This window comes from Rhincodon typus, chromosome 5 (genome assembly GCF_021869965.1).
Source record: "Rhincodon typus isolate 14 chromosome 5, sRhiTyp1.1, whole genome shotgun sequence".
NCBI classification, from domain to species: domain Eukaryota; kingdom Metazoa; phylum Chordata; class Chondrichthyes; order Orectolobiformes; family Rhincodontidae; genus Rhincodon; species Rhincodon typus.
In genome coordinates this window covers 20,688,255-20,710,499 of record NC_063336.1, presented here as the reverse complement: position 1 = coordinate 20,710,499, position 22,245 = coordinate 20,688,255, and the positions used below count along the sequence as shown (strand labels likewise).

Genomic DNA, 22,245 nt, shown 5'->3' with positions numbered 1-22,245 from the left:
TTGTGACTGAAATTCCATAACACAGAATAAAATGAAATGTATTTGAGTAAAAAAAAATTAACCAAATGGACATATTATTTATTTCAGTTTGGTCCAGTGAACCCTTTCAGGACGCAGCAGATGGCTGCTCCTAGAAATATGCTGTCTGGATATACTGAACCTGCCCACATCAATGATTTCATGTTTGAGCAACAGAGAAGAACCTTTCATACCTATGGTAAGTGCCAATGGATTAAAAAAATCTCTTTTTTTCAGTGATGTATTTCAGCAGAGGCTGTCTGTGATGTGTACACTGCTTTGTCTGCAATCTTGTTTGCACCGAATGTGTAATGTTAGTCCTTAAAAGCAGTAGTTGTCTATAACTAATCTCTTATCCAGCTAATTTGGTCAAATATTCTGCTAATTGCACTTATTGCTTCTGGTATGGAGTACAGAAGTGAATGGCTTGTTGCTTACAGTCCCATTAAGCTTTGGAGTTGGGAAATATGGAAGTGATTTGATGGAATCTGTTGTCTATATTGTGGTTTTAATCTTTTGGTTCAAGTCTATACCTCAGTAGGTGAATCCCAATTCTACACACAAACAGTGAAAGGGTTGAAGCTGATTCTTCTCCTCTCACTTGGAAATGTCACTCGTTAAGTGATAGAGAAAAACTGAAGATTTTTTGGAAGAAATTTGATTACTGCAACAATGTATCAACTAAGATGTCTGTCCCAATGCTGGTGGGGATTGTAGGAGTGAATGTACTGAAGACAAGCATGGACAGTGGAGAATACAACTGGGAGTCGGGCTGGGGAAGTTTGCAGTGTGGAGAAAGCAGTCCGTGTGTGTAGATAGACCCACAGTGGTAGGGAATTCGAGGTACTACTTCAGATTTTTTTTAGATTCATATGGACACCGCCATTTTCTTTTTTTTCTTCAACCTCTTCTGTTACTCTTTAAAAGAGATGAATGAAATATGAGCTACTTTCTACAAATCCAAAAGCAGAATACTGCAGATGCTAGAAATCTGAAATCAAAATGGAAAGTATTGGAGAAATTCAGCAGTCTGTCAACATTTGTGGAGAGATAAAGCATTTATGTTTTGAATTCAATCTTACTGCTGTCCAGATCTGAAGAAAAAGGTGGAAAAGTGTTAGGTTTTATTCTCTTGGAAAAGATGGGAGGAGCAAGTAGAACAGAAGGCCAGGCAAGAGGCAAAGGGAGTGTTGCAGAAAAGGGAGTTTGATCCAGAGTAGGTGTTAATAGCAGAATTAGTGAATTGGGTAAGGTGGGACCAAAACGGAGGTCAGAGTTCATGGTCTGAAGTTGTTGAACTTAATATTGAATTCACAAGGTTGTAAAGCATCTAAGCGAAAAAGGAAGCACTGTTTCTCCATCCTGTGCTGGTCATCACTTGAATATTACACCAAACCATGGATAGAAATGTGAGCATAAGAACAAGGTGGTGTATTGAAACGGTAAGCAGCCAGAAGATCAGGGTCATGTTTGCATGCTGAATAGTAGGAGTCACCCAGTCTGCATTTGGCCTCTAATGTAAAGGACACCACATTATGAGCAGCAAATACAATACATTAGATTGGAAGAAGTACAAGTAATTTGTTTGCTTCACCAAGAAGAATTGTTTGAGGACTAGAACAGTGAGTAGGAGGAGATCAAAGGGAAAATGTCACCGCAATTATATGGGAAGGTGACAGGGTGGGGAAGGGATGGTGGTGATATCAAGCTGAAGGTAAGAAAAATAGGGCAGGATAACCGTGCATAACAATAGGGAGGTTAGTGGGGTAGAATGTGATAACGTGTCAAAAATGGGCCGGAAACTGTTCCAGGGTCCGTGCACCATGCTGTGTGGAATCCTTGGAGTTTACACATTCTCCCAGTGCTTATGTGCGTTTCTGCTCGATGCTGTGGTTTCCTGCCACAGGCCAAAGATATGCAGTTTAGGTGGATTGACCATGCTGATTTGCCCCATAGGGTCCACAGAAGTGCAGATTAGGTGGATTAGCCATGGTAAATGTGGGGTTTTGGGGATTGGGTGGGGCATGCTGGATCAGTTGGAGGTGTCAGTCTTGATGGGTCAAATAGCCTCTTTCTGTACTGTAGGGATTCTATGATTCCATGAAGGAGAAGGAAGAAATTTGGTAGGCAACCATTGTGGATGCTCCATCATTGCAATAGATGTGATGGAGAAACTGAGAAAATGGAATAGAGTCCCTAATGAAGCGGAGTGTGAGGATCATTTAACATACAGCAAGAGTAGGCCATTCAGCCCCTCGTTTGTCCTCCACCATTCAGTAAGATCACAGTTGATCTGATTATAACTTCAAATCTGCATTTCTGTCTACCCCAATAACCTTTTACCCCTTTGTTTAATAACAACCTATCTGCCTCTGCCTTAGAAATATTTACCACAAGAAATTATAATCAAGGTATCTGTGGGAGTCATTGGGCTGTAATGAATATCAGTGAACAGCCAATACTCGGAAATGGTAACAGAAATTAAGGTGTACCTGCTAACATGGCAGAAAAAATAATGCCCCCACTTCACCACAGCTCAGATCACGGCATGAGGAGACGCTAGTTTGTGGGACATCTGCGGGAAATATATTTAGAAGACAATTTTATGAAGGATCTTGCTTTTATGTTGAACTTATTTGACTTGTCTATTTCAGTCAAATAATCAATAAAATATCTTGATTGCAGTTATATCTTAGCACTTATCTGTGGTTATACCTTTTAATGTGTGAAGCTAGTAATAAAGTTCAGCTAACATGTACAAAGCTACAAATGTAAAAATGGGTAGCAAATCTTCTTACAGGTACTTTAGAAGGAATAAAGTAACTAAAGTCAGTGTTAGTCCTTCAGAGAGTGGGAATAAGGAGTTAAGAGAGGATAATAAGGAAATGGTGGATGAACTAAACACATTTGGCTCTGTCTTCGTTATGTAGGATACAAAAACCATTCCAGGAATAGCTGTAAATCAGGTGAGAGCGAGGGACGGAAAGACTTGGTGAAATTACAATCACAAGCAGGTTGGCAAGGCTTAAAAGAAGTGTCAATGTGTTAGTGTTGAAAATGTTCAATCAGACTGGAAAAAAGAAAACATAATGACTCTCTTCAAGAAGGGAATGAGGCAGAAAACATGAGGTTATGAGCTAGTTAGCTTGACACCTGTTGTAGGGAAGTTATTAGAATTGGTCCTTAAAAACTCTCGGTAACTGGGAAGATTCGGAGTGGTGTCGTGAAGAGAAAATTATCCTTAACAAATTCATTATTTAGACTTCTTTGAAGGAGTAATATTTTCTTTCAATAAGGGGAGGCAATAGACATACTTTACTTGGATTTCCAGAAGGCATTTGATAAGGTACCATATCATAGGTTGTTGAGGAAAATAAAAGCGCGTGGCGTAGGGAGTAACATATTAGCATGGATAAAAGATTGCCAACGTGGCAGAAAATAGAGTATGCATAAATTGGTCTTTATGTGATGGTTAGAGTCCCATAGGGGTCTGTGCTCTGGCCTCAACTTTTTATAATTTATGTCAATGACTTAGATGAGAGGAACGAAGGCATGGTAGCTAACTTTGTAAGATGGCACAACGCTGTCTAGGAAAGTATGTTGTGAAGAAGACTCTGAGTTTGCAGAAGGATGCAGAATGGGGAAAATGTGGCAGATTATGTAAATTGTGGGAAAATGTGAAGTTGATCACTTGGCAGGAAAAATAAAGAAGCAGAGTATTACTAAAAATGACTGGAAATGCCAGATGCTGAAGGATTTGGGCATTGAGGCACACAATTCACAAAAAGATACTTTGCAGGTACAGTATGTAATCAGGAAGGCTAATTGGATTCTATCCTCTATTTAGCTTTTAATCAGAAAGGAAAAGGAAGCATGTATAAGGTTTAGGAGACTGAAATCAGACAAGGCCCTTGAAGAATTTGAAGGAAGCAGGAAAGAACTTAAACAAGGAATTGCGAGTGCTAAAAGGGGCCATGAAGTGTCCTTAGCAAGTAGGATTAAGGAGAATCCCAAAGCATTTTGTATGTATATTAGGAGCAAGAAGGTAGCTCGGGAAAAGGTAGGTTCATTCCAGGACAAAGGAGGGAATTTATGCATGGAGCCAGAGGAAGTGGGTGAGGTCCTTATTAAGTACTTTGCATTGGTATTTACCAATGAGAAGGAAATGGATAATAGTAAGATTGTGGAAGGGTGTGTCGATATTCTAGGGCAGGTAGATATTAGGAAGGAGGAAGTGTTCGTGTCTTTAAAAACTTTTAAGGTAGCTAAGTGCACAAGATGGGATCTCTCCCAGAATACTGAAGGAGGCAAGGGAGGAGACTACTGGGACTTTGACAGAGGACTTTGTCTCCTCTTCAGTCATGGGTGTGGTTCTAGAATACTGGCGAACAGCCAATTTTGTTCCTTTGTTTAAACAGGGCAGCAAGGATCATCCAGGAAATTGTAGGCGAGTTAGCCTTACATCAGTGGTAGGGATATTTGAGAAGATTCTTAGGAGCAAGATTCACTTGCATTTGGAAAAGAATGACTATCATTAATTAGTCCAATGTGGTTTGTGTGGGGGAGGTCTCTCACAAATTTCTGTCAAGTTTGATCGAGTTTTTTGAGGAAGTGACAAAGATGATGGTAGGGCAGTCGATGTTGTCTATATGGAGTTTACTAAAGTATTTGACAGGGCCCCTCGCGGCTCCAGAAGGTTAAGTCACTTGTGATCCATGTTGAATAAAGTTGGATGCAAAATTGGCTTGGTAATTGGTGTTCCACAAGGATCAGTGCTGGGATATCTGTTGTTTGTAATATGTGTAAATGATTTGGATGAAAATGTAGGTAGTCTAGTTAGTAAGTATGCAGACAAAACATGAAAATTGGTGGAGTTATGGATAGCGAGGAAGGTTGTCAAAGAATACAACATGATATGGATCGTAGGGTCTGTTTCCATGCTGTATGACTCTTTGGTCCAACTTGTCTGCACCAACCAGACATCTCAATCTGACCCAGTCCCATTTGCCAACATTTGGCCCATATCCCTCTAAACTATTCATATTCATGTAACCATCCAGATGCCTTTTAAATGTTGTAATTGTACCAGCCTCCACTACTTCCTCTGACAGCTTGTCAGTTGGAAAGTTGGGTGGAGAAATGACCGATGGAGTTTAATCTGGACAAGTGTGAGGTGATTCATTTTGGGAGGTCAAGTGCAAGAGGAAAATATACAGTAAATGGCAGGGCCCTTAGGAGCATTGATGTACAGAGGGATCTTAGGATGTAAGTCTGTAGTTCCCTGAAAATGGTAACACAAGTGGATAAGTTGATTTTTAAAAAAGTGTATGGCATGTTTGCCTTTATCAGTCATTGCATTGAGCATAAAAGTTGACCAGTCATGTTGCAGGTGTATTAAATTTTGGTCAGGCTATATTTAGAGTTCTATGTGCAGTTCTGGTCCCTACACTATAGGAAGGTTGTAGAATCTTTGGAGGGGGTTCAAAAGAGGATACGTGGAACAATCCCTCTTCCGTACCTACACTGGCCCTCTTCCTCCGTTACATCGATGGCTCTATCGGCCCCGCCTCATGCTGCGATGAGGAGCTCAAAAAGTTCATCCACTTCACTAACACCTTCCACCCCAACCTTAAATTCACCTGGACCATCTCTGGTACCTCTCTCTCCTTCCTGGACCTCTCTGTTTCCATCTCTGGCAACCACCTGGAAACTGATATCCATTTCAAGCCTACCGACTCCCACAGCTACCTAGAATACAACTTCTCTCACCCACCTTCCTGCAAAAGTGCCATCGCATATTCCCAATTCCTTCGCCTCCGCCGCATCTGCTCCCGAGATGAGGCATTCCACTCCCGCACATCCCAGATGTCCTCTTTTTTCAAGGACCGCAACTTCCCCTCCACAGTGGTCGAAAATGCCCTCGACCATGTCTCCCGCATTTCCCTCAACTCATCCCTCACACCCCCTACCCGCAATAACAACCAAAACAGAATCCCCCTCATCCTCACGTACCACCCCACCAACCTCCGGATCCAACGCATCATCCTCCGGCACTTCTGCCATCTGCAATCTGACCCCCCTACCAAAAAATTTTCCCTCCCCACCCTTATCTGCTTTCCGGAGGGACTACTCTCTCCATGACTCCCTTGTCCGCTCCACACTCCCCACCAGCCCCACCACCCCCGGCACTTTTCCCTGCAACCGCAGGAAGTACTACACCTGCTCCTACACTTCCCTCCTCACCCCCATCCCAGGCCCCAAGAAGACCTTCCACATCAAACAGATGTTCACCTGCACATCTGCTAATGTGGTATACTGTATCTGCTGTTCCAGATGTGGCCTCTTCTACATTGGGGAAACCAAGCGGAGGCTTGGGGACTGCTTTGTGGAACACCTACGCTCGGTTCGCGACAAACTACTGCACCTCCCAGTCGCGAACCTTTTCAACTCCCCTTCCCGCTCCTTGGACAACATGTCCATCCTGGGCCTCGTGCAGTGCCACAATGATGCCACCTGAAGGTTGCAGGAACAACATCTCATATTTCGCTTGGGAATCCTGCAGCCCAATGGTATCAATGTGGACTTCACAAGCTTCAAAATCTCCCCTCCCCTGACCGCATCCCAAAATCAGCCTAGCTCGTCCCTGCCTCCCTAACCTGTCCTTCCTCCCACCTATCCACTCCTCCCACCTCCTACCCCCCCATCTCCTACCTACTAGCCTCACCCCGCCTCCTTGACCTGTCCGTCCTTCCTGGACTGACTTATCCCCTCCCTAACTCCCCATCTACACTCATCTTTATTGGCTCCAACCCCGCCTCTTTGACCTGTCTGTCTCCTCTCCACCTATCTTCTCCTCTATCCATTTTCTATCTGCCTCCCCCTCTCTCCCTATTTATTTCAGAATCCCCTTCCCCTTCCCCATTTCTGAAGAAGGGTCTAGACCCGAAACGTCAGCTTTCCTGCTCCTCTGATGCTGCTTGGCCTGCTGTGTTCATCCAGCTCTACACCTTGTTAACTTATATGCGACTTGTTGTTGTATATGGAGAACACATGGAGTTTTGCTAGTTTCACTTGTGGTAAGATACCAATCTTTAGCCTCCAAACATTGATGTGCTAAAACTTCCCTTATTTGTTATACATGGCTACTCCATCCATCCAATGTCATTGAATATTGAATATATAGTTTTCTGATTTTAAGATCATAACCACCCACACCTCATCAAAAAGCATTGTATCTGTATGATACATTAGAGATGACCTATTAATATCTTCTGAGATGTGTTTCCCTGAATTGTTTTGCCTGCATCAGTGACCATAATAAAATGTTGTTCTGGTCTACATTTCCAGTCCAGAATAAATCATTTCTTTGATGTTGGAATCTGTTGCATCATTATCTCTTCATTTCTCTTTTCAAAGGGTACTTATCTGCACTGCTATCCTGAACTTCATTGTTCTGTATAGAAATTGGCTGTCAACACATATGCAATCTATCGACTAAACTCAATTCGTAAAAATTCTTGCATCATGACTGCTTCCTGTCTTTATTTAAATAATTCACCTTTATCCCTGTCTCTACAAATCTGCTAACTCCAATCTTGTGATTGGAATTGTCCTCCTAGTTCCTTAGAAGCAGCTTTGCAGGCAAAGTGGAGTTGAGGTTTGTCGGCAGATGATGAGGAAGGAAATAGAAACACCTATTAGGGTAGCTATCCAACATGGCACTGGTTCTGGGGAGCTTACTGAGGTGGGTTGTCGGTGTAATTGGCAACCCCCTCGACTGAGGTCAACTGACGATCGTTGTACTGAAGGTCTCAATCAAGGGTTATCTTCTGACATTAGTGAAATATTTCTGGAATCACGTGGGTCCCTTCTGTCCATTGTGTTGGATGTTGGAGGGCAGCTCTTGCTTGGAGGTTGTGAGAGGCTGAAAGAGCCAGGTTGTTGGAGGAGTTTTTACACATCCCCTAGGCCTCTCCCTTCTTCAGCAATTCTCAGCAGCACTAGCAGTGGGGCTATCAGCTGTGAAATGCCTGCTGGCCCTCCCAGGACTCTATTGACTTATTAACCTTAATTAAATGAGGAATGTGGAGGCAGCCTGATACTTGCTGCTTCCCATAAGATTTCCACCGCTGATGCACCTCTGAATTGAGCATGCTTTAAACACCAAGATTAAAATGAAGCAATCATTTGTCACATATTCATTTTTTAAGATTCTTTTGTTCTAGTTAATGCTCATTATTAAAGTACTGGATATTATTGTTTGCCATAATTTCCCACATTCTAACATTAACTAAAGCCATTTCATCAGCGTGCAATTTCCTTAAATATTCTCTGCAAAATCATGAATTTTGATTATATTACATACAGGTGGAAAATCTAATGTAGAGAGTTTTTCTTGAATATGTTGCAATAAGCAGGGATTCATGATGCAAATTTGCTTTGTGCACTGGAACTTGAAATGATCTAGCATTAGTTCGTAACTCTAGATAAAATTTGCTTCTTTATTGTACAAATACTGCAATAACAGAAATGCAGTAAGATCACAGAAGAAAGTTCAAAGACTTCTTTCACCTCACATTTGGGTATTGCTGGTGTTGAGAGTAGCTAATAGTTATGAGAAGTTTTAGATGTTAAAAAGCATTGTTGTCTGTAGCTCCTAGTTCTTCAGTGCCCTTCTTTGACTCCTGTGAGTCAGAATATGCCCTCTTCAGGTATTCTGCATATAATCCAAGCTAGTACTTAATGCAGTACTAAGAGACTATTGCTGGAGCTATCAGCTTTCAGACAACAGTACGCCAATATCACTGATTTAACCTGTCCATGTTCCTTTGCAGCCAGTATATATCTTCATCATAGAATACATTCCCAGTGAGGTTTGTATCATTAAACTTGGATACAACAATTTTGATCCCTCTGTTTAAGATATTAACAAAGACTAATAGCTGAGGCCCCACCGCTGATCCTTACAGTATATTATTAATCACAGCCTGTGAACAAACACCCTGTTCACCAGTACTCTCTGCTTCTGAGAGGGTACAGAAAAGATTTACAAGGATGTTACTGGGACTGGAAGGTTTGAATTACAAGGAGAGGCTGAATAGGCTGGGGCTTTTTTTCCCTAGAGTGCCGGAGGCTGAGGGGTGACTTCATAGAGGTTTATAAAATCATGAAGGGTATGGATAAGGTGAATAGCCAAGGTCTTTTTCCTTGAGTCGTGGAATCCAAAGCTAGAGGGCATACATTTAAGGTGAGAACGGAAAGATTTAAGAGGGCCATAAAAGGCAACTTTTTCACCCAGAGGTGGTGTGTATATGGAACCGGCTGCCAGAGGCAGTGGTGGAGGCGAGTACAATTACAACATTTTAAAAAGCATCTGAATGACTATATGAATAGAAATGCTGGCAAATGGGACTGGGTCAGATTGGGATGTCTGGCTGGTGCAAGTTAGTTAGGGGTCTGTTTCCATGCTGTACGATTCCATAACCAATCTTTTATCCATGCCAACTTATTATCCTCCAACTCCAATAGTTTTTTTCTGAAAGGTATTAATGCCTTTTACATATTACACCCATTGATTTATTTCTCCTTTATCCACCCTTCTATTTACATACTCAAAAGTCTTCTGATATATCAAACAAATTTTCCTTTTCATTTAAGCATAATGACTGACTGTACTGTGATTTCTTAAGTTCCTTGTTGAGACTTCCTTAATCAATACCAACATTATCACCAATTTTTTAGGTTAACTGGCATGCAGTTCTCTATTTTCTCTCTCCTTCCTTTCTTAATTAGTGCAGTAGTGTTATAAGTGCTGACTTCCAATTCTCCAACACTGTTCTAGAATCTGCTGGACTTTGAAAATTCAAAGCCATTGCTTCCACTATCTCTGCAGTGACCTCTTTTAGCATCACAGGGTGTATAGCCTGTCTGGTCCTGGTATTTGTCGGCTTTAAGTGCTTTAAGGTTTTTTCAGTACTGTTTCGCAATTGATTATCACTCTTATCCTCTGGCCTGTATTTGTGGTTTGTCTTGTATCTTGTACTGTGAAGATGGTCACAAAATATTTTTTCACTGTCTCATCCATTTCTTATAATGCCCTAGTTACTGGGATTCAAATCCCACCACAGCAGGTGGTGAAATTTGAATTCAGTGTTAAAAATGTGCAATTAAAAGTCCTATGATGACCATGAAACCATTGTTGATTACCTTAAATACTCAGCCTACATGTGATTCAAGACCCACAGCAATGTGGTTTACTCTTAACTACCTTCTGAAATGGCCAAGCAAGTTTGAGGGTGATGAGAAACGGGCAACAAATGCTGGCGTAATCAGTAATTCCCGAAGAACAAAGAACAGTACAGCACAGGAACAGGCCCTTCGGCCTACCAAGCCTGTGCCGGCACATAACTCCTTTCTAAACTAAAATCCTTTTGCCTCTATGCAGTCTGTATCCCTCTATTCTCTGCCAATTCATGTATCTGTCAAGATGCCTCTTAAACGTTGCTATTGTGTCTGCTTCTAGCCCTTTCCGTGGCAGCATATTCCATGCACTTGCCACCCTCTGTGTACAAAAAGAATTGCCTCTCACATCTCCTTTAAACTTTCCCCCATTTACCTTAAACCTGTGTCGCTTGGTAATTCATATTTCTATCATGGGGAGAAAGACTCCAACAATCCAGTCTATCCATGACTCTCGTAATTTTATACTCTTCTATCAGGTTGTCCCTCAGCTTCCCACATTCAAGAGAAAACAAACCAAGTTTGTCCAATCTCTGCTCCTAGCTAATAGCTTCTAAACCAGACAATAACCTGATAAAGCTTCTCTGTACCCTCTCTAAAGCCTCCACAACCTTCTGGTAGTGTGGCAACCAGAACTGTACACAGTATTCCAAATGAGGCCTAATTAAAGTTATGTACAGCCAGAACATGACTTGCCAATTTTTAAATTCAATGACACAACTAATGAAGGCAAGCATCCCTTATGCCTTCTTGACCGCCTTATCCACTTGTGTTGCTACTTTCATGGAACTATGGACCTGTACACCTAGATTCCTCTGTATGTTAATGCTTCTAAGGGTTCTGCCATTTAATGTATACTTCCCTCCTGCTTTAGACCATCCAAAATGCATTGCTTCACATTTGTCCAGATTAAATTCCATCTGCTGTTTCTCCAGCCTTTCCTGCTGTACCCCTGACAATTCTCCTCACTATCCACAGCTTCCCCAATCTTTGTGCCATCCACAAATTTACTAATCAGACTACCTACATTCTCCCACAAATAATTTATATATTAGAAACAACAGGGGTTTAGCACTGAAACCTGCACAACCCCACTGGCCACCCATGAATGAATTTTTAAAAATAGATACTTTCTTTGCCTCTACTATTAAGGGAACACTGTTTTAGCCAATCTCACCTTTTTATCAGTATTTTGAGTGAACCTGTTCAGACAAGTATTGACAAATTTGGTGGGACTTGAACCTTGAATGTGAATCTTCTGGCTACAAGGTGTGGGCACAACTGTTATGCCACAAGAGTCCTAAACCTACCTTTTTATATATTTGCAGAATTTCTTACTATTTGATCTTCGAGTCCTAAGCAGTTCGCTTTTTTTTAATCACTTTTTATTAGCCTTTTGGTTGCAATTTGTTGGTTCTCGAAATAAGCCCAATCCTCAGATTTCCACAATTGCTTGCAACATTATAAATCTCATTTTGATTGTTTTTAATTTAATACTAGTGTTTTATTACGGATGGATTTTCTTGCCCTTTTAATGGAATGTGTTTTTGTTGAAAATAATCAATTTTTAATTTTTCCCCACAGTTTATTCACTACCACACTTATTACATTGAACGTCAGATGACGCCAGGCTATAGTCCAACAGGTTTATTTGAAATCACAAGCTTTCGGAGCGTTACCCCTTCACAGGTGAAGTGAAGCACCCAGGCACAGAATTTACAGGCAGAGAGATCAATGGGCAGAGGGATCAAAAGATTATACAAATGCTGTGACTGGACAGGCTGAATAATACGGCTCTGCAGGTGATCAAGCATGTCAGGTGGTGTGAATAAAGTGTCAACAGTGTTTAAGGTGGTGCTGGAGACAAACCAAATGACTGGAATAACATGATAGGTATAAGAGTCACGTGCCAGACCAAAACCGTACAAACCGTAATTAAGGTACAGAGATCATAACAACTTATCAACGTGATGGTGTCAAAACAAGACAGTAAGGAAGATTTTACAGATACAGAACAGTGTGGTGGGGGTCACATGTAGCATGAGGCCGTCTTCATGGGCCTGGAACTTGGCAATCAGTTCTGCTTGGCAATTTTGTGTTGTTGTGTATCTGGAAGGCTGCCTACCCAAAGATCAGAGACTAAATATCCTTTACCGCTGAAGTGTGCCCTGACTGAGGGAGAATATTCCTGCCTGGCATTTGTTGTGTGGTGTCCATTCATCCATTCTCATAGTGTCTGTATAGTCTTGCCAATATACCATGCCTCTGGGCATCCTTGCCTATAGTGTATGAGGTAGACAGCATTGTCCGAGTCACATCCGTATCCGCCGTGTACGTGGTGGGTGGTGTTCCCATGTGATGGTAGTATCCATGTTGACGATCTAGCATGTTTGCAGGGTTTTGTGGTGTAGTGGTCAATGTTGTTCTGAAGGTTGGGTAGTTTGGCAGTTGTTTGAAGGCAAGCAGGGGTGATCTTACCGAGATGATCGTAATCATCGATGACATGTTGACGGCTGCAAAGAAGATGGCGTAGTTTCCCTGCTCCGGGGACGGCGAAGAGTACTCTATCAGTTATATCCTGTGTCTGTCTTCTGAGGAGGTCGTTACGGTTTTTCCCTGTGGCACATTGGAACTCATTCACACCATTTGTGTGGTCTTTTGATCTCGCTGCCCTTGATCTCTCTGTGCCTGGGTGCTTCTCTCTCACTTTACCTGACGAAGGGGGCAACACTCCAAAAGCTTGGAATTTCAAATAAACCTGTTGAATTATGACTTGGTGTCATCTGACTTCTGACCTTGTCCACCCCAGTTCAACACCAGCACCTCCACATCACACCGTGTGTATTAGTTATTTGTCCAATTCACCGTAGCTAGCTACCCATTGTACTAATTTATTTGTAATTGTTTAATTTTAAAATACTTGTTTGAGACTGCAATATGTCACTTCTGAATTGATTATGGAATTCAATTGTGTTATGATCACTTTTCCCAAACAACTTTTTATTTTTGATATTACTAATTAAATCTGTGCAATTTCACAGTACTAAATATAAAATAGCTTTGTTGTCAGTTCCATGATGTTGACTTTGAGCAACTGTCATAAGTTTTCTACAAATTTGTATTCCAGACTACTTTTGCCAATTTGATTTGTCCAATCCACATAAAGGTTAAAACCTTCTACAAATTGTTTATTAATTTTCTTTCATGGTATATGGGCATCACTTATTTATTGTACGTTCCTACTTGCCTTTAAGAATATGGTGGTGAGCTGCCGCCTTGGATGCTGCAGTTCATGTGGTCCAGGTACACAATGTTGTTCAGGGGCGAGTTTCAGGTTTTTGACCTAGTGAAAGTGAAAGAATTCTATTGCTTTTGTTGTAAAATCCAATTATTTCTAACTTCATAGAGTCAAACAGCATGGAAACAGACCCTTTGGTCCAACTTGTCCATACCAACCAGGTTTCCCAAACTGAACTAGTCCCATTTGCCTACATTTGGCCCATATCCCTGTAAATCTTTCCTATTCATATACCTTTCCAGTGTCTTTTAAATGTTGCAACTGTACCTCTATCTGCTACTTCCAGTGGCAGTTCATTCCAGGTATGCATCATCCTCTGTGTGAAAAAGTTGGCCCTCTCCCAATAAACCTATGCCCTCTAGTTTTGAACTGCCAATACTAACCTTTTATTGTAGATTATCTGATTACATTCTCACAGTTACCATTATGGAATTTGAGCTCATGTATCCAGCTATCAGTCCTGTAACTAGCCCTGTGTTATCATTAGCCCTATGCTACCATTCCAATGAATGAAAAAGAAACAACAGTAATTTTGCAAACTGTGTCCCTAAATAGAACTCTTCCGTGGTGTACCACACTGCCTATGACATCGCTTTCTCTGGCTGCATACACGTTTCGAAGTGTGCTGTAACCAATACCCTGTTTAACTGAAGCATAATATCCTTACCTTGATGTTCAGTTCCTTCCATAATAAGGGGCAGTATCGTATTGGCCTTCTTGATCGTGTGCTGTACCTGTATCCTTACATTTTATGGCTTATGCTCTGGAACACCTAAATCCTTCTGCACCTTGGAATTCTGCCATTATTCTCTAAGTAAATCTGCTCTTTTATTTTATTTAAAAACCAAAAGAACTGCAGATGCTGTAAATTAGAAACCATTATCCCAGAGGTCAGAAATACTGCTCTCAGTAGAGAGACACAACTAATGATGGGTTTCATCCAAGGGTTACCACACCTCGGGCACAGTTGAGAATGTAGGACCTTCATGGTAATGTCTATACTCCAAATGCTTCAGAAGCAGCAATCATGTGGAGTTTGCACATTCTCCCCGTGTCTGCATGGGTTTGCTCCGGGTGCTCTGGTTTCCTCCCACAGTCCAAAGATGTGCAGGCTAGGTGGATTGGCCATGCTCATTTGCCCATAGTGTTCAGAGATGTGTAGATTAGGGGAATGGGGTCTGGTTGGGATGCTCTGAGGGTCACTGTGGACTTGTTGGGCCGAAGGGCCTGTTTCCACACTGTAGGGATTCTATGATCTATGAAACAGAAACAGAATTTGCTGGAAAAGCTCAACGGATCTGGCAGCATCTGTGGAGAGAAGTCAGAGTTAACTTTTCAGGCCGGGTGACTCTGCAGTTCTATGGAAGGGTCTCCCAACCCGAAACGTTAACACCGATTTCTCTCCACAAATGTTGCCAGAGCTGCAGAGCTTTCCCAGCAATTCCATATTTCTTTTTGCTGTTTTATTCTTCTTGCCAAAGTTGATTTATTTCACATTTTCCCACGTTATACTCCACCTGCCAGACTTTTGATCACTCACTCAACACATCTATAAAAATTTAATTTCTACAGATTAGTGATCATCAACATGAAATATTATTGAAGTGTCAAATGTAAAATGTGACCTTTCTTTTTCTCTAATTTGTCCTGGATCATCAGAATTTGATAGTTTATAGCTGAGAATATGATCAAGAGATCTTTGCCCTGGCACAAATCACCTGCCCCCTTCTCCTCCTCCTCCTCCGCCTCCTCCTCCCCACCCCCCAAACATGCATGCACAATAAAACAACTGCAGTTTTTCATTTTTACAGAAAAATTATCTTGTATGTTGTGACAACGCAGCATTATGTATGATGCTTTTTTTAAATATAAATTTGATGCATTGTAAATCCTAAAACTAGACCTCAATTAATATTCCCTCTAAGCTGTAATGTATCCCAAAAGTTTCCATGCAGGCCACACAAAAGTAAGTTCCTTGAAATTACTGCGCATGTGCAATCGGGGGTAAAAAAATAATTTGTGGTGCCCCACAAGCTTGCATGCAGTACAAAAGAGGATACATTCTAGCACTTTCTGTTTTTATCTTTGATACCTCTATCCTGCCTCCCTGTCTTTCTCTAGTGCAGAACTCCGATTCTTCCCAATGGTCCCTGGATGTGCCTGTCACCCAACAGCCAACCTGCCTCTCAAAGACAGACATAAATTGCTATTCAGGTCCAGTCATTAAATTCAGCTGGACCTTTGGGAAAACAGGGTTAATTTTTGTTTTGGCTTCCTGACTTCACACCAGCTGCCCATGCTCCAATTCTGTCCCCACTTCTGACTATTTTTCAATATAACTATCCTCATCACTATCATCACTTTGCTAGGATTATAATCATCTTCAACAATGCTGCTCCCTAGGCCCAAGTCTAGTCGGTTCATTGTTGCCTCCTAGCTTTCATATTCTGTATTTCATGGGATAAACCTGAATTCCATAAGCTTTTTTAAAGGCTTTAGCAAGCTGAGCTGCTGCCTTTAAAATTCTGTTATATGCTCGCTCCAATTCCTCTCACGTTGGGAATATATTTGCTGACAACCTTTTACCAAAACAGAGCTCGGTAGTTCACATTGCAGAAATAAGCTCTTGTATGGTAAGTTAATGCTGTGTTGTCTCAACATTTATATCTTTTTCCCTTTTAACTACCTCTTACTTCCTGATGGATTTTTCACTGGGGTACCCATCATGATTCAATTGATATGTAATCTTGAAGATGAATGTCAGTAGCAGTTTGACTGCACGAACACTATATTTGTGACTGATCTTGACTTTGTCTAACATTTACACATGCACATTTCCAACAGAGCTTGGTGACTAACAATCGGAAGTGAACATCCTAGAGCCAGTTTCCCCCCAATCCCTTTCTATTTCAAGCTTATTGTTGCAAATTATAGTGTTCCTGCCATCACTCCCACTGAGTTCATTTAACTTTCATAAAAATGAAACGCATGGGATTTGGGGTTATTTTGCTGACATGGACAGAAAACTGGTTGGCAGACAGGAAACAAAGAGCAAGGACAAACTGGTCTCTTTCCAAGTGGCAGGCAGTGACTAGTGGGGTGCTGCAAAGATCAGTGTTTGGATCCCAGCTATTTGTAATATATAAAAATGATTTAGATGAAGAAACTAACTGATATCTCCAAGTTTGCAAATGACAGAAAGCTCAATTGGGAGGGTGAGCTGTGAGAAAGATGCAGAAATGCTTCAGTATAGTAGGGATTCTATGATTTGGACAAATTGAGTGAATAAGCAAATTCATAACAGATGAAGTATACTGTGAATAAATGTGAGGTTATCCACTTTGCTACCAAAAACAGAAAGGCAGATTATTACCTAATGGTGATAGATTGGAAATAGGGGAAGTACTGCAAGACCTGGGTGTCTTTGAACACCAATTAGTGAAAGTAGGCATGCAGGTGGCTGTGAAGAAAGTAAATGGCATGTTGGCTTTCACAGTGTGAGGATTCAAGTATGGAAGTAGGAATATCTTGCTACTCAAAGGGATTAAAGGGAATGTGGAGAAAACGGGAAAGGGTACTGAGTTGGATAATCAGCTACGATCATATTGACTGGCAGAGCATAGTCAAAGGGCTGAATGGCCTACTCCTGCTCCAATTTTCTATGCAACTTGATTCTAAATCTCAGACAGTGACCTTCCTGTTTTCTCCATCTTAACTAACAGAATAAAGAGATTTTCTGGTATCCAACATCTTTCTTGCAACTAAACTTCTGTCAATGCAACATTGTACAGCATTTAATGAAGGGACATTGCACTAGAAAAAATGAGGAAAGATTGAAACCAAAGTCCTTTAACCCATGTGTTACCCTCAACATACCATTACAGAGAGAATCTATTTTCACTCTTCAAGTGGAGATATTTGTATTTGCCAATTATCCTATTTCTCTTTGCCATTTTCTTTGCCAGACCTTCAGCTGTAACCTAGAACTCTGTTGCTGCTGACATATTAAAAGGCCAGTTGTTCTACATTGGTTACACTAGCTATATTGTGTGTTTCTCTTGTAAATAGGGCACTGAAGATCAGCTGTTTTCTGGTCTAGTTCAGTGGAACAGACTGGTACAGAAAGAATGATGCACATCTGAGTGCCCCCAAGACAAGTCAAAGTATTGATTTTCTTTTCCCAGTTTTGACATGTCAAATGTTTTTGATTCACAATTGCAATTTCCATCCATATACTAGCAATCTACAAAACAAAACAGCCTGCTCACTGCTTTCCAATTTTACGCATCTGTTAAAAACCATGCGGTTTAAATGAACTTGCCTGTCTGAGACCTTGTACATTGCTTTACGGCACTTGCTTCTGTACAGAGTTCTTCGGATCACACACACTTCTCTCCCTCTCCCTCTCCCCCTCTCTCTCTTTCTCTGTCTCTCCCCCTCTCTCCTTTCCCCACCCCTCCCATACAAATGCTGCCAGACTTTCTGATCTTTCCAGAATTTTGTGTTTATATATTGGGCCTATTGTTTGACAGATTCTGTTTACACTGCCTGATCTTCCTTCAGAATTTTTCAATTTCTTTCTCCGCAGTTGGCAATCTCTCTGAATTAGATCATTACTTTAATATTGACCTGCTTCAATTTATGGGTACTGTGTTGTATTGTGAACTTGTACCTCCTGGGAATTGGGCCAAGATTGCCCAAAAATGTTTCAGTCGGTAACTTACAGCCAGAAGAGAGGAGACTTTCAGAAAACAAAATACAGAACTGCGAATGCTGGAAATCTGAAACAAAAGCAAAGTGCTGGAGAAACTCAGCAATTCTGGCAGCATCCCAGGGCAGATGATAATTTATGATATTATCACTAAACTATTAACCTGGGTTTGAATCCCACTGTGCCAGTAGTGAAATTCAAATTCCACTAAAAATTTGGAATGAAGTGTTTAATGACACTTAATGACCATGACACCAGTGTTTGTTTTTAAAAGAAAACATTCTCCTTCATTAATATCCTTGTGAGAAAATACTGCTGTCCTTACCTGTGCCTGCAGACCCAGAGCAATATGAAAACTCTAAACTACTGTCTGGGCAATTGGAGATGGGCTGTAAATGCCGGCCAGCCAGTGATATCCATGTCCTGTGAATGAATAAACAAACAAAAAATCCATTGAGCAAAAAACAAAGCCAGTGCCCCAAGTTCAGTGACCCTTGTCAAAACTTTCACATTGAGAATTAGATTGTGTTTTCCTGTGTTCTTTTCAAACCCAGGCTTCTAAATTTCCCAAATTCCTATCAAATCTGATGGAAGAAATGTGTGCCCTGCTGGCCAGAAGTTTTGTTTCAGCAAATGTTTATTGGTTGGGATGAATGGCAATTAATGTAAAAGATCTAGAATTTAGAAAAGCCATTTTGTGCATCAGGCTGAATCCATTATTCAAGACTAGGTTTGCTTGTATTGTTTTATATTCTTTGTACCTAACTCTTTAATTCACTTCAGTCAAGAATTTGATCCACATATTTTTTAATGCTCAAATAAAGTAACTAGGCCCTAAATTTGCTGCCAATCATTTCAAGCGTTAAGTAAGTTCTGTGCATACTCCTGAATTTAACATTCAGTTAAAATTAGTGAACATCAAGGACAACAAGCATGCGGTAAACCTGTAACAAAATTTTAAGAAGTGTCCATTTCTGAAGAGATTGCAGACAAGGTGGTACAGTTTTTAATTTTTTATATGGGATCTGGATCCTCACAGCGCCAGGAACCCAGGTTTGATTCCGGCCTTGGGCAGCTGTGTGGGGTTTGCACATTCTCCCCGTGTCTGCGTGGGTTTCCTCTGGGTGCTCCAGTTTTCTCCCGCTGTCCAAAGATGTGCAGGTTAGGTGGATTGGCTATGCTAAATTACCCATAGTGTCTAGGGTGGGAAATGCAGAGATAGGGTAAGTAGTGGGAAACGGAGGGATAGGGTAGAGGGTGGGTCAGGGTGGGATGCTTTTCAGAAGGGTAGTGGGGACTCAATGGGCCAAATAGCCTGCTTCTACACTGTAGGGATTCTATGATGACCTGCATCTCTTGCATGTCCCTAATTGTCCTTCACCTGACTGATTTGCTAAGCCATTTCAGAGACCAGATGAAGTTAATCACATTGCTGTCCAGGGTCAGTTGTAGGCCAGACCAGGTAACAGTGACAGATTTGCTGCCTTAAAGTACTTTAGTGAACCAGCTGAGCTTCTATGATAATTGACAATGGTTATATGGTCACCGGTAGGTTAGTCTTTGATTAGTTAATACCAGCTGCATGGTGGGATTGAACCTATGTGTTCAGAGCTTTAGCCTGTGTCTCTGGATTACTAGTCAACTACATCACCATATCCTCCTGTATTTGGATCTTTGTCTGTTCCAAATAAGAATCAGTGGACGTGCTGAGGTTTTTCCCGCAATTTCTGATTATGGTTCTGATTTCCATCATCTACAGTTCTTTTGATTTTTTTTATTTTTGATTTCGAAAGTATTTGTTGAAGTGTCTCATGAGGCTTGCAGCCAAAAAAATTCAGAGATGTGATATCAAAGGATATGTGGCTGTATAGATTAAAAACAAAACATTAGGGTTAACGAGTGTTGTTGGTAGTGTTGCATTTACTGCTGGTCCCACTTGAATAATCTAAATGTAGAAAATTTGAAATTGGAGATGGGGATCTTTGAAATTTGACAGTACTATTGTACAGAGGTAAAATTTCATAATAAAAACGTGTGGCTGAAAACACGCAGATCAGTCAGCACCTAATGGAGAGAAAAACTGAGTGACAGTTTCAGCTCTGTGACCTTTTTGTCAGAACTGAGAAAAAGTAGAACTGTAAATGTAGTGAGGCTATTTTCTATCTTTTTTCAGATTTCCAACACCTGCAGTGTTTTGCTTTTACTTTAAAATTTTCATCTTTGTTTTCAAATTCCTCTGAGGCCTTGCTCTTCCCTACCAAAAGCCGCCTTCAGCTTTATAAGCTTCAGAGATTTTTATCTTGACCTCTTCCCCACCTCAACCCCCCAAGCCCAGTTTCAACTTTTGTAAATCCTTGATTTTAATCACACCATGTCAATGGCCATGCTTTCTATAACTCCCTGTCTGAACCCCTCAGACTTTCTACCCCTTTCTCTTCCTTATGTGGCTTGATGTCAAATCTTATTTTGTTTAATAACACTCCTGTGGAGCACTTTGAAATGTTTTACTATGTCAAAGATTCCGTCTAAATGGAAGTTTTTGGGGTTTGATAAACAGCATGCAGGACCAGATGAACACATTAGCAAATATACGCATTAACAGAATGGACAGGGTGAATGGTAGGTGCAATTTAAGATGGACCAGTGTGAAATAATGCAGTGAATAGAAGCGAACACCAAGAAGTAAGGCACAGAAAGAGATGGATGAATGTAGATCTAGAACTTCAAATAAAGAAATTGTTCAAGGGTTATGTGCAGATAGACAAAACCATTTTAAAAAATTGACCGACAGCACTTTCGGTTTTATTTCTTTTTGTTCTTGAGCAATGCAAGAAGGTTGCATTCATTGCTTATCCTTAATTACCCTGAGATGGTAATAGAGGACCTCTGATGGGCATGTTGGGAATTTGAGGACTCTGAACTGAAATGATGCAAGATAGACTTGCAGAAACTATCAGGATGGTATGATTTGAAGATTATTGTGTCCTACAAAGTTGTTGCTTTTGTTTGAGTAGAGATGAGGAAATGAGCCGTATGTCTGTGGATTGTATATACTGCAGCCACAGTGTGTGTGGATATTGGGTGCAATGGCAGAGGCACCAAGTGAGAATAAAACTGAAGATGCTGGAGATCTGAACCGAACGAGAACAAAACTGCTGTGTGGTGTCACTTTCTTGAAAGCTATCATGACTGCAGTTTTCCAAGCATATAGTCGCTAAAACAGAAGTTGCTGGAAAAGTTCAGCGGGTCTCGCAGCATCTGTGAAGAAAAATCAGAATTAATGTTTCAGCCCCAGTTGCCCTTCCTCAGAACTGTTTATTACATTAAAGATGCTATATACACAGTTGTTGTTGAAAGGTGATTAATCTGAAACATTAATTTTGTGCCCGCCTTCAAAATACTGTCTTATGTGTGACGTATTTCTGACATGTTTTTGTTTTATTTCAATTAATATTGTGATATCCACCTGTAATTTAAATAGGTAATCTGTTCTCAGATGTAATTATAAATAAATTCTATTTTTTTGTAACAATTCAATGGTGGCAAAGATGCTCATAAAAACTATTCTCAACTCTATTCTGGCCAATTTTAATTTTGATTACTTGACAATCTTTCTAGTAAATATATTATAGCTTGTTTTCCAAGACCTGCTTCATGACATGTCTGGTGTGGTGATGGGCAGTACTTTTAGATGTTTTTTGCACAAATCTTACCTTCATTATTTCTTTGTCTATAAATACTTTGCAGTGCATCCTGAAAATGAATGAATGTTATTTCAAGAACATCAATTCCTTTTTCCTACTATATACATCACTTCTTTTAAAATAATTTAAAGTATTCATTCCAATTTTAGGTTATGCATTGGATCCAACTGTAGACCACAGTGAAGGAACAGGAGGCGGTACGTATATTGGTAGTGTGGAAGATGCCGAGAAGAATCAAGGTAAACGCTTTTGTTTAAATGTACTTTGATAACAGA

At 40.7% G+C, this 22,245-nt stretch overlaps 1 protein-coding gene across 1 annotated transcript in view; it reads left to right on the top strand.

Annotated features, from left to right (window-relative positions):
* Positions 1–22,245, top strand: part of cdc40 (cell division cycle 40 homolog (S. cerevisiae)) — a 134,828-nt gene that overhangs the window by 30,158 nt on the left and 82,425 nt on the right. Inside the window, exons 3-4 of the mRNA XM_048596686.1 lie at positions 88–217; positions 22,120–22,209. Coding sequence (XP_048452643.1) covers positions 88–217; positions 22,120–22,209 — 220 coding nt within the window. The remainder of the gene's footprint in view (positions 1–87; positions 218–22,119; positions 22,210–22,245) is intronic.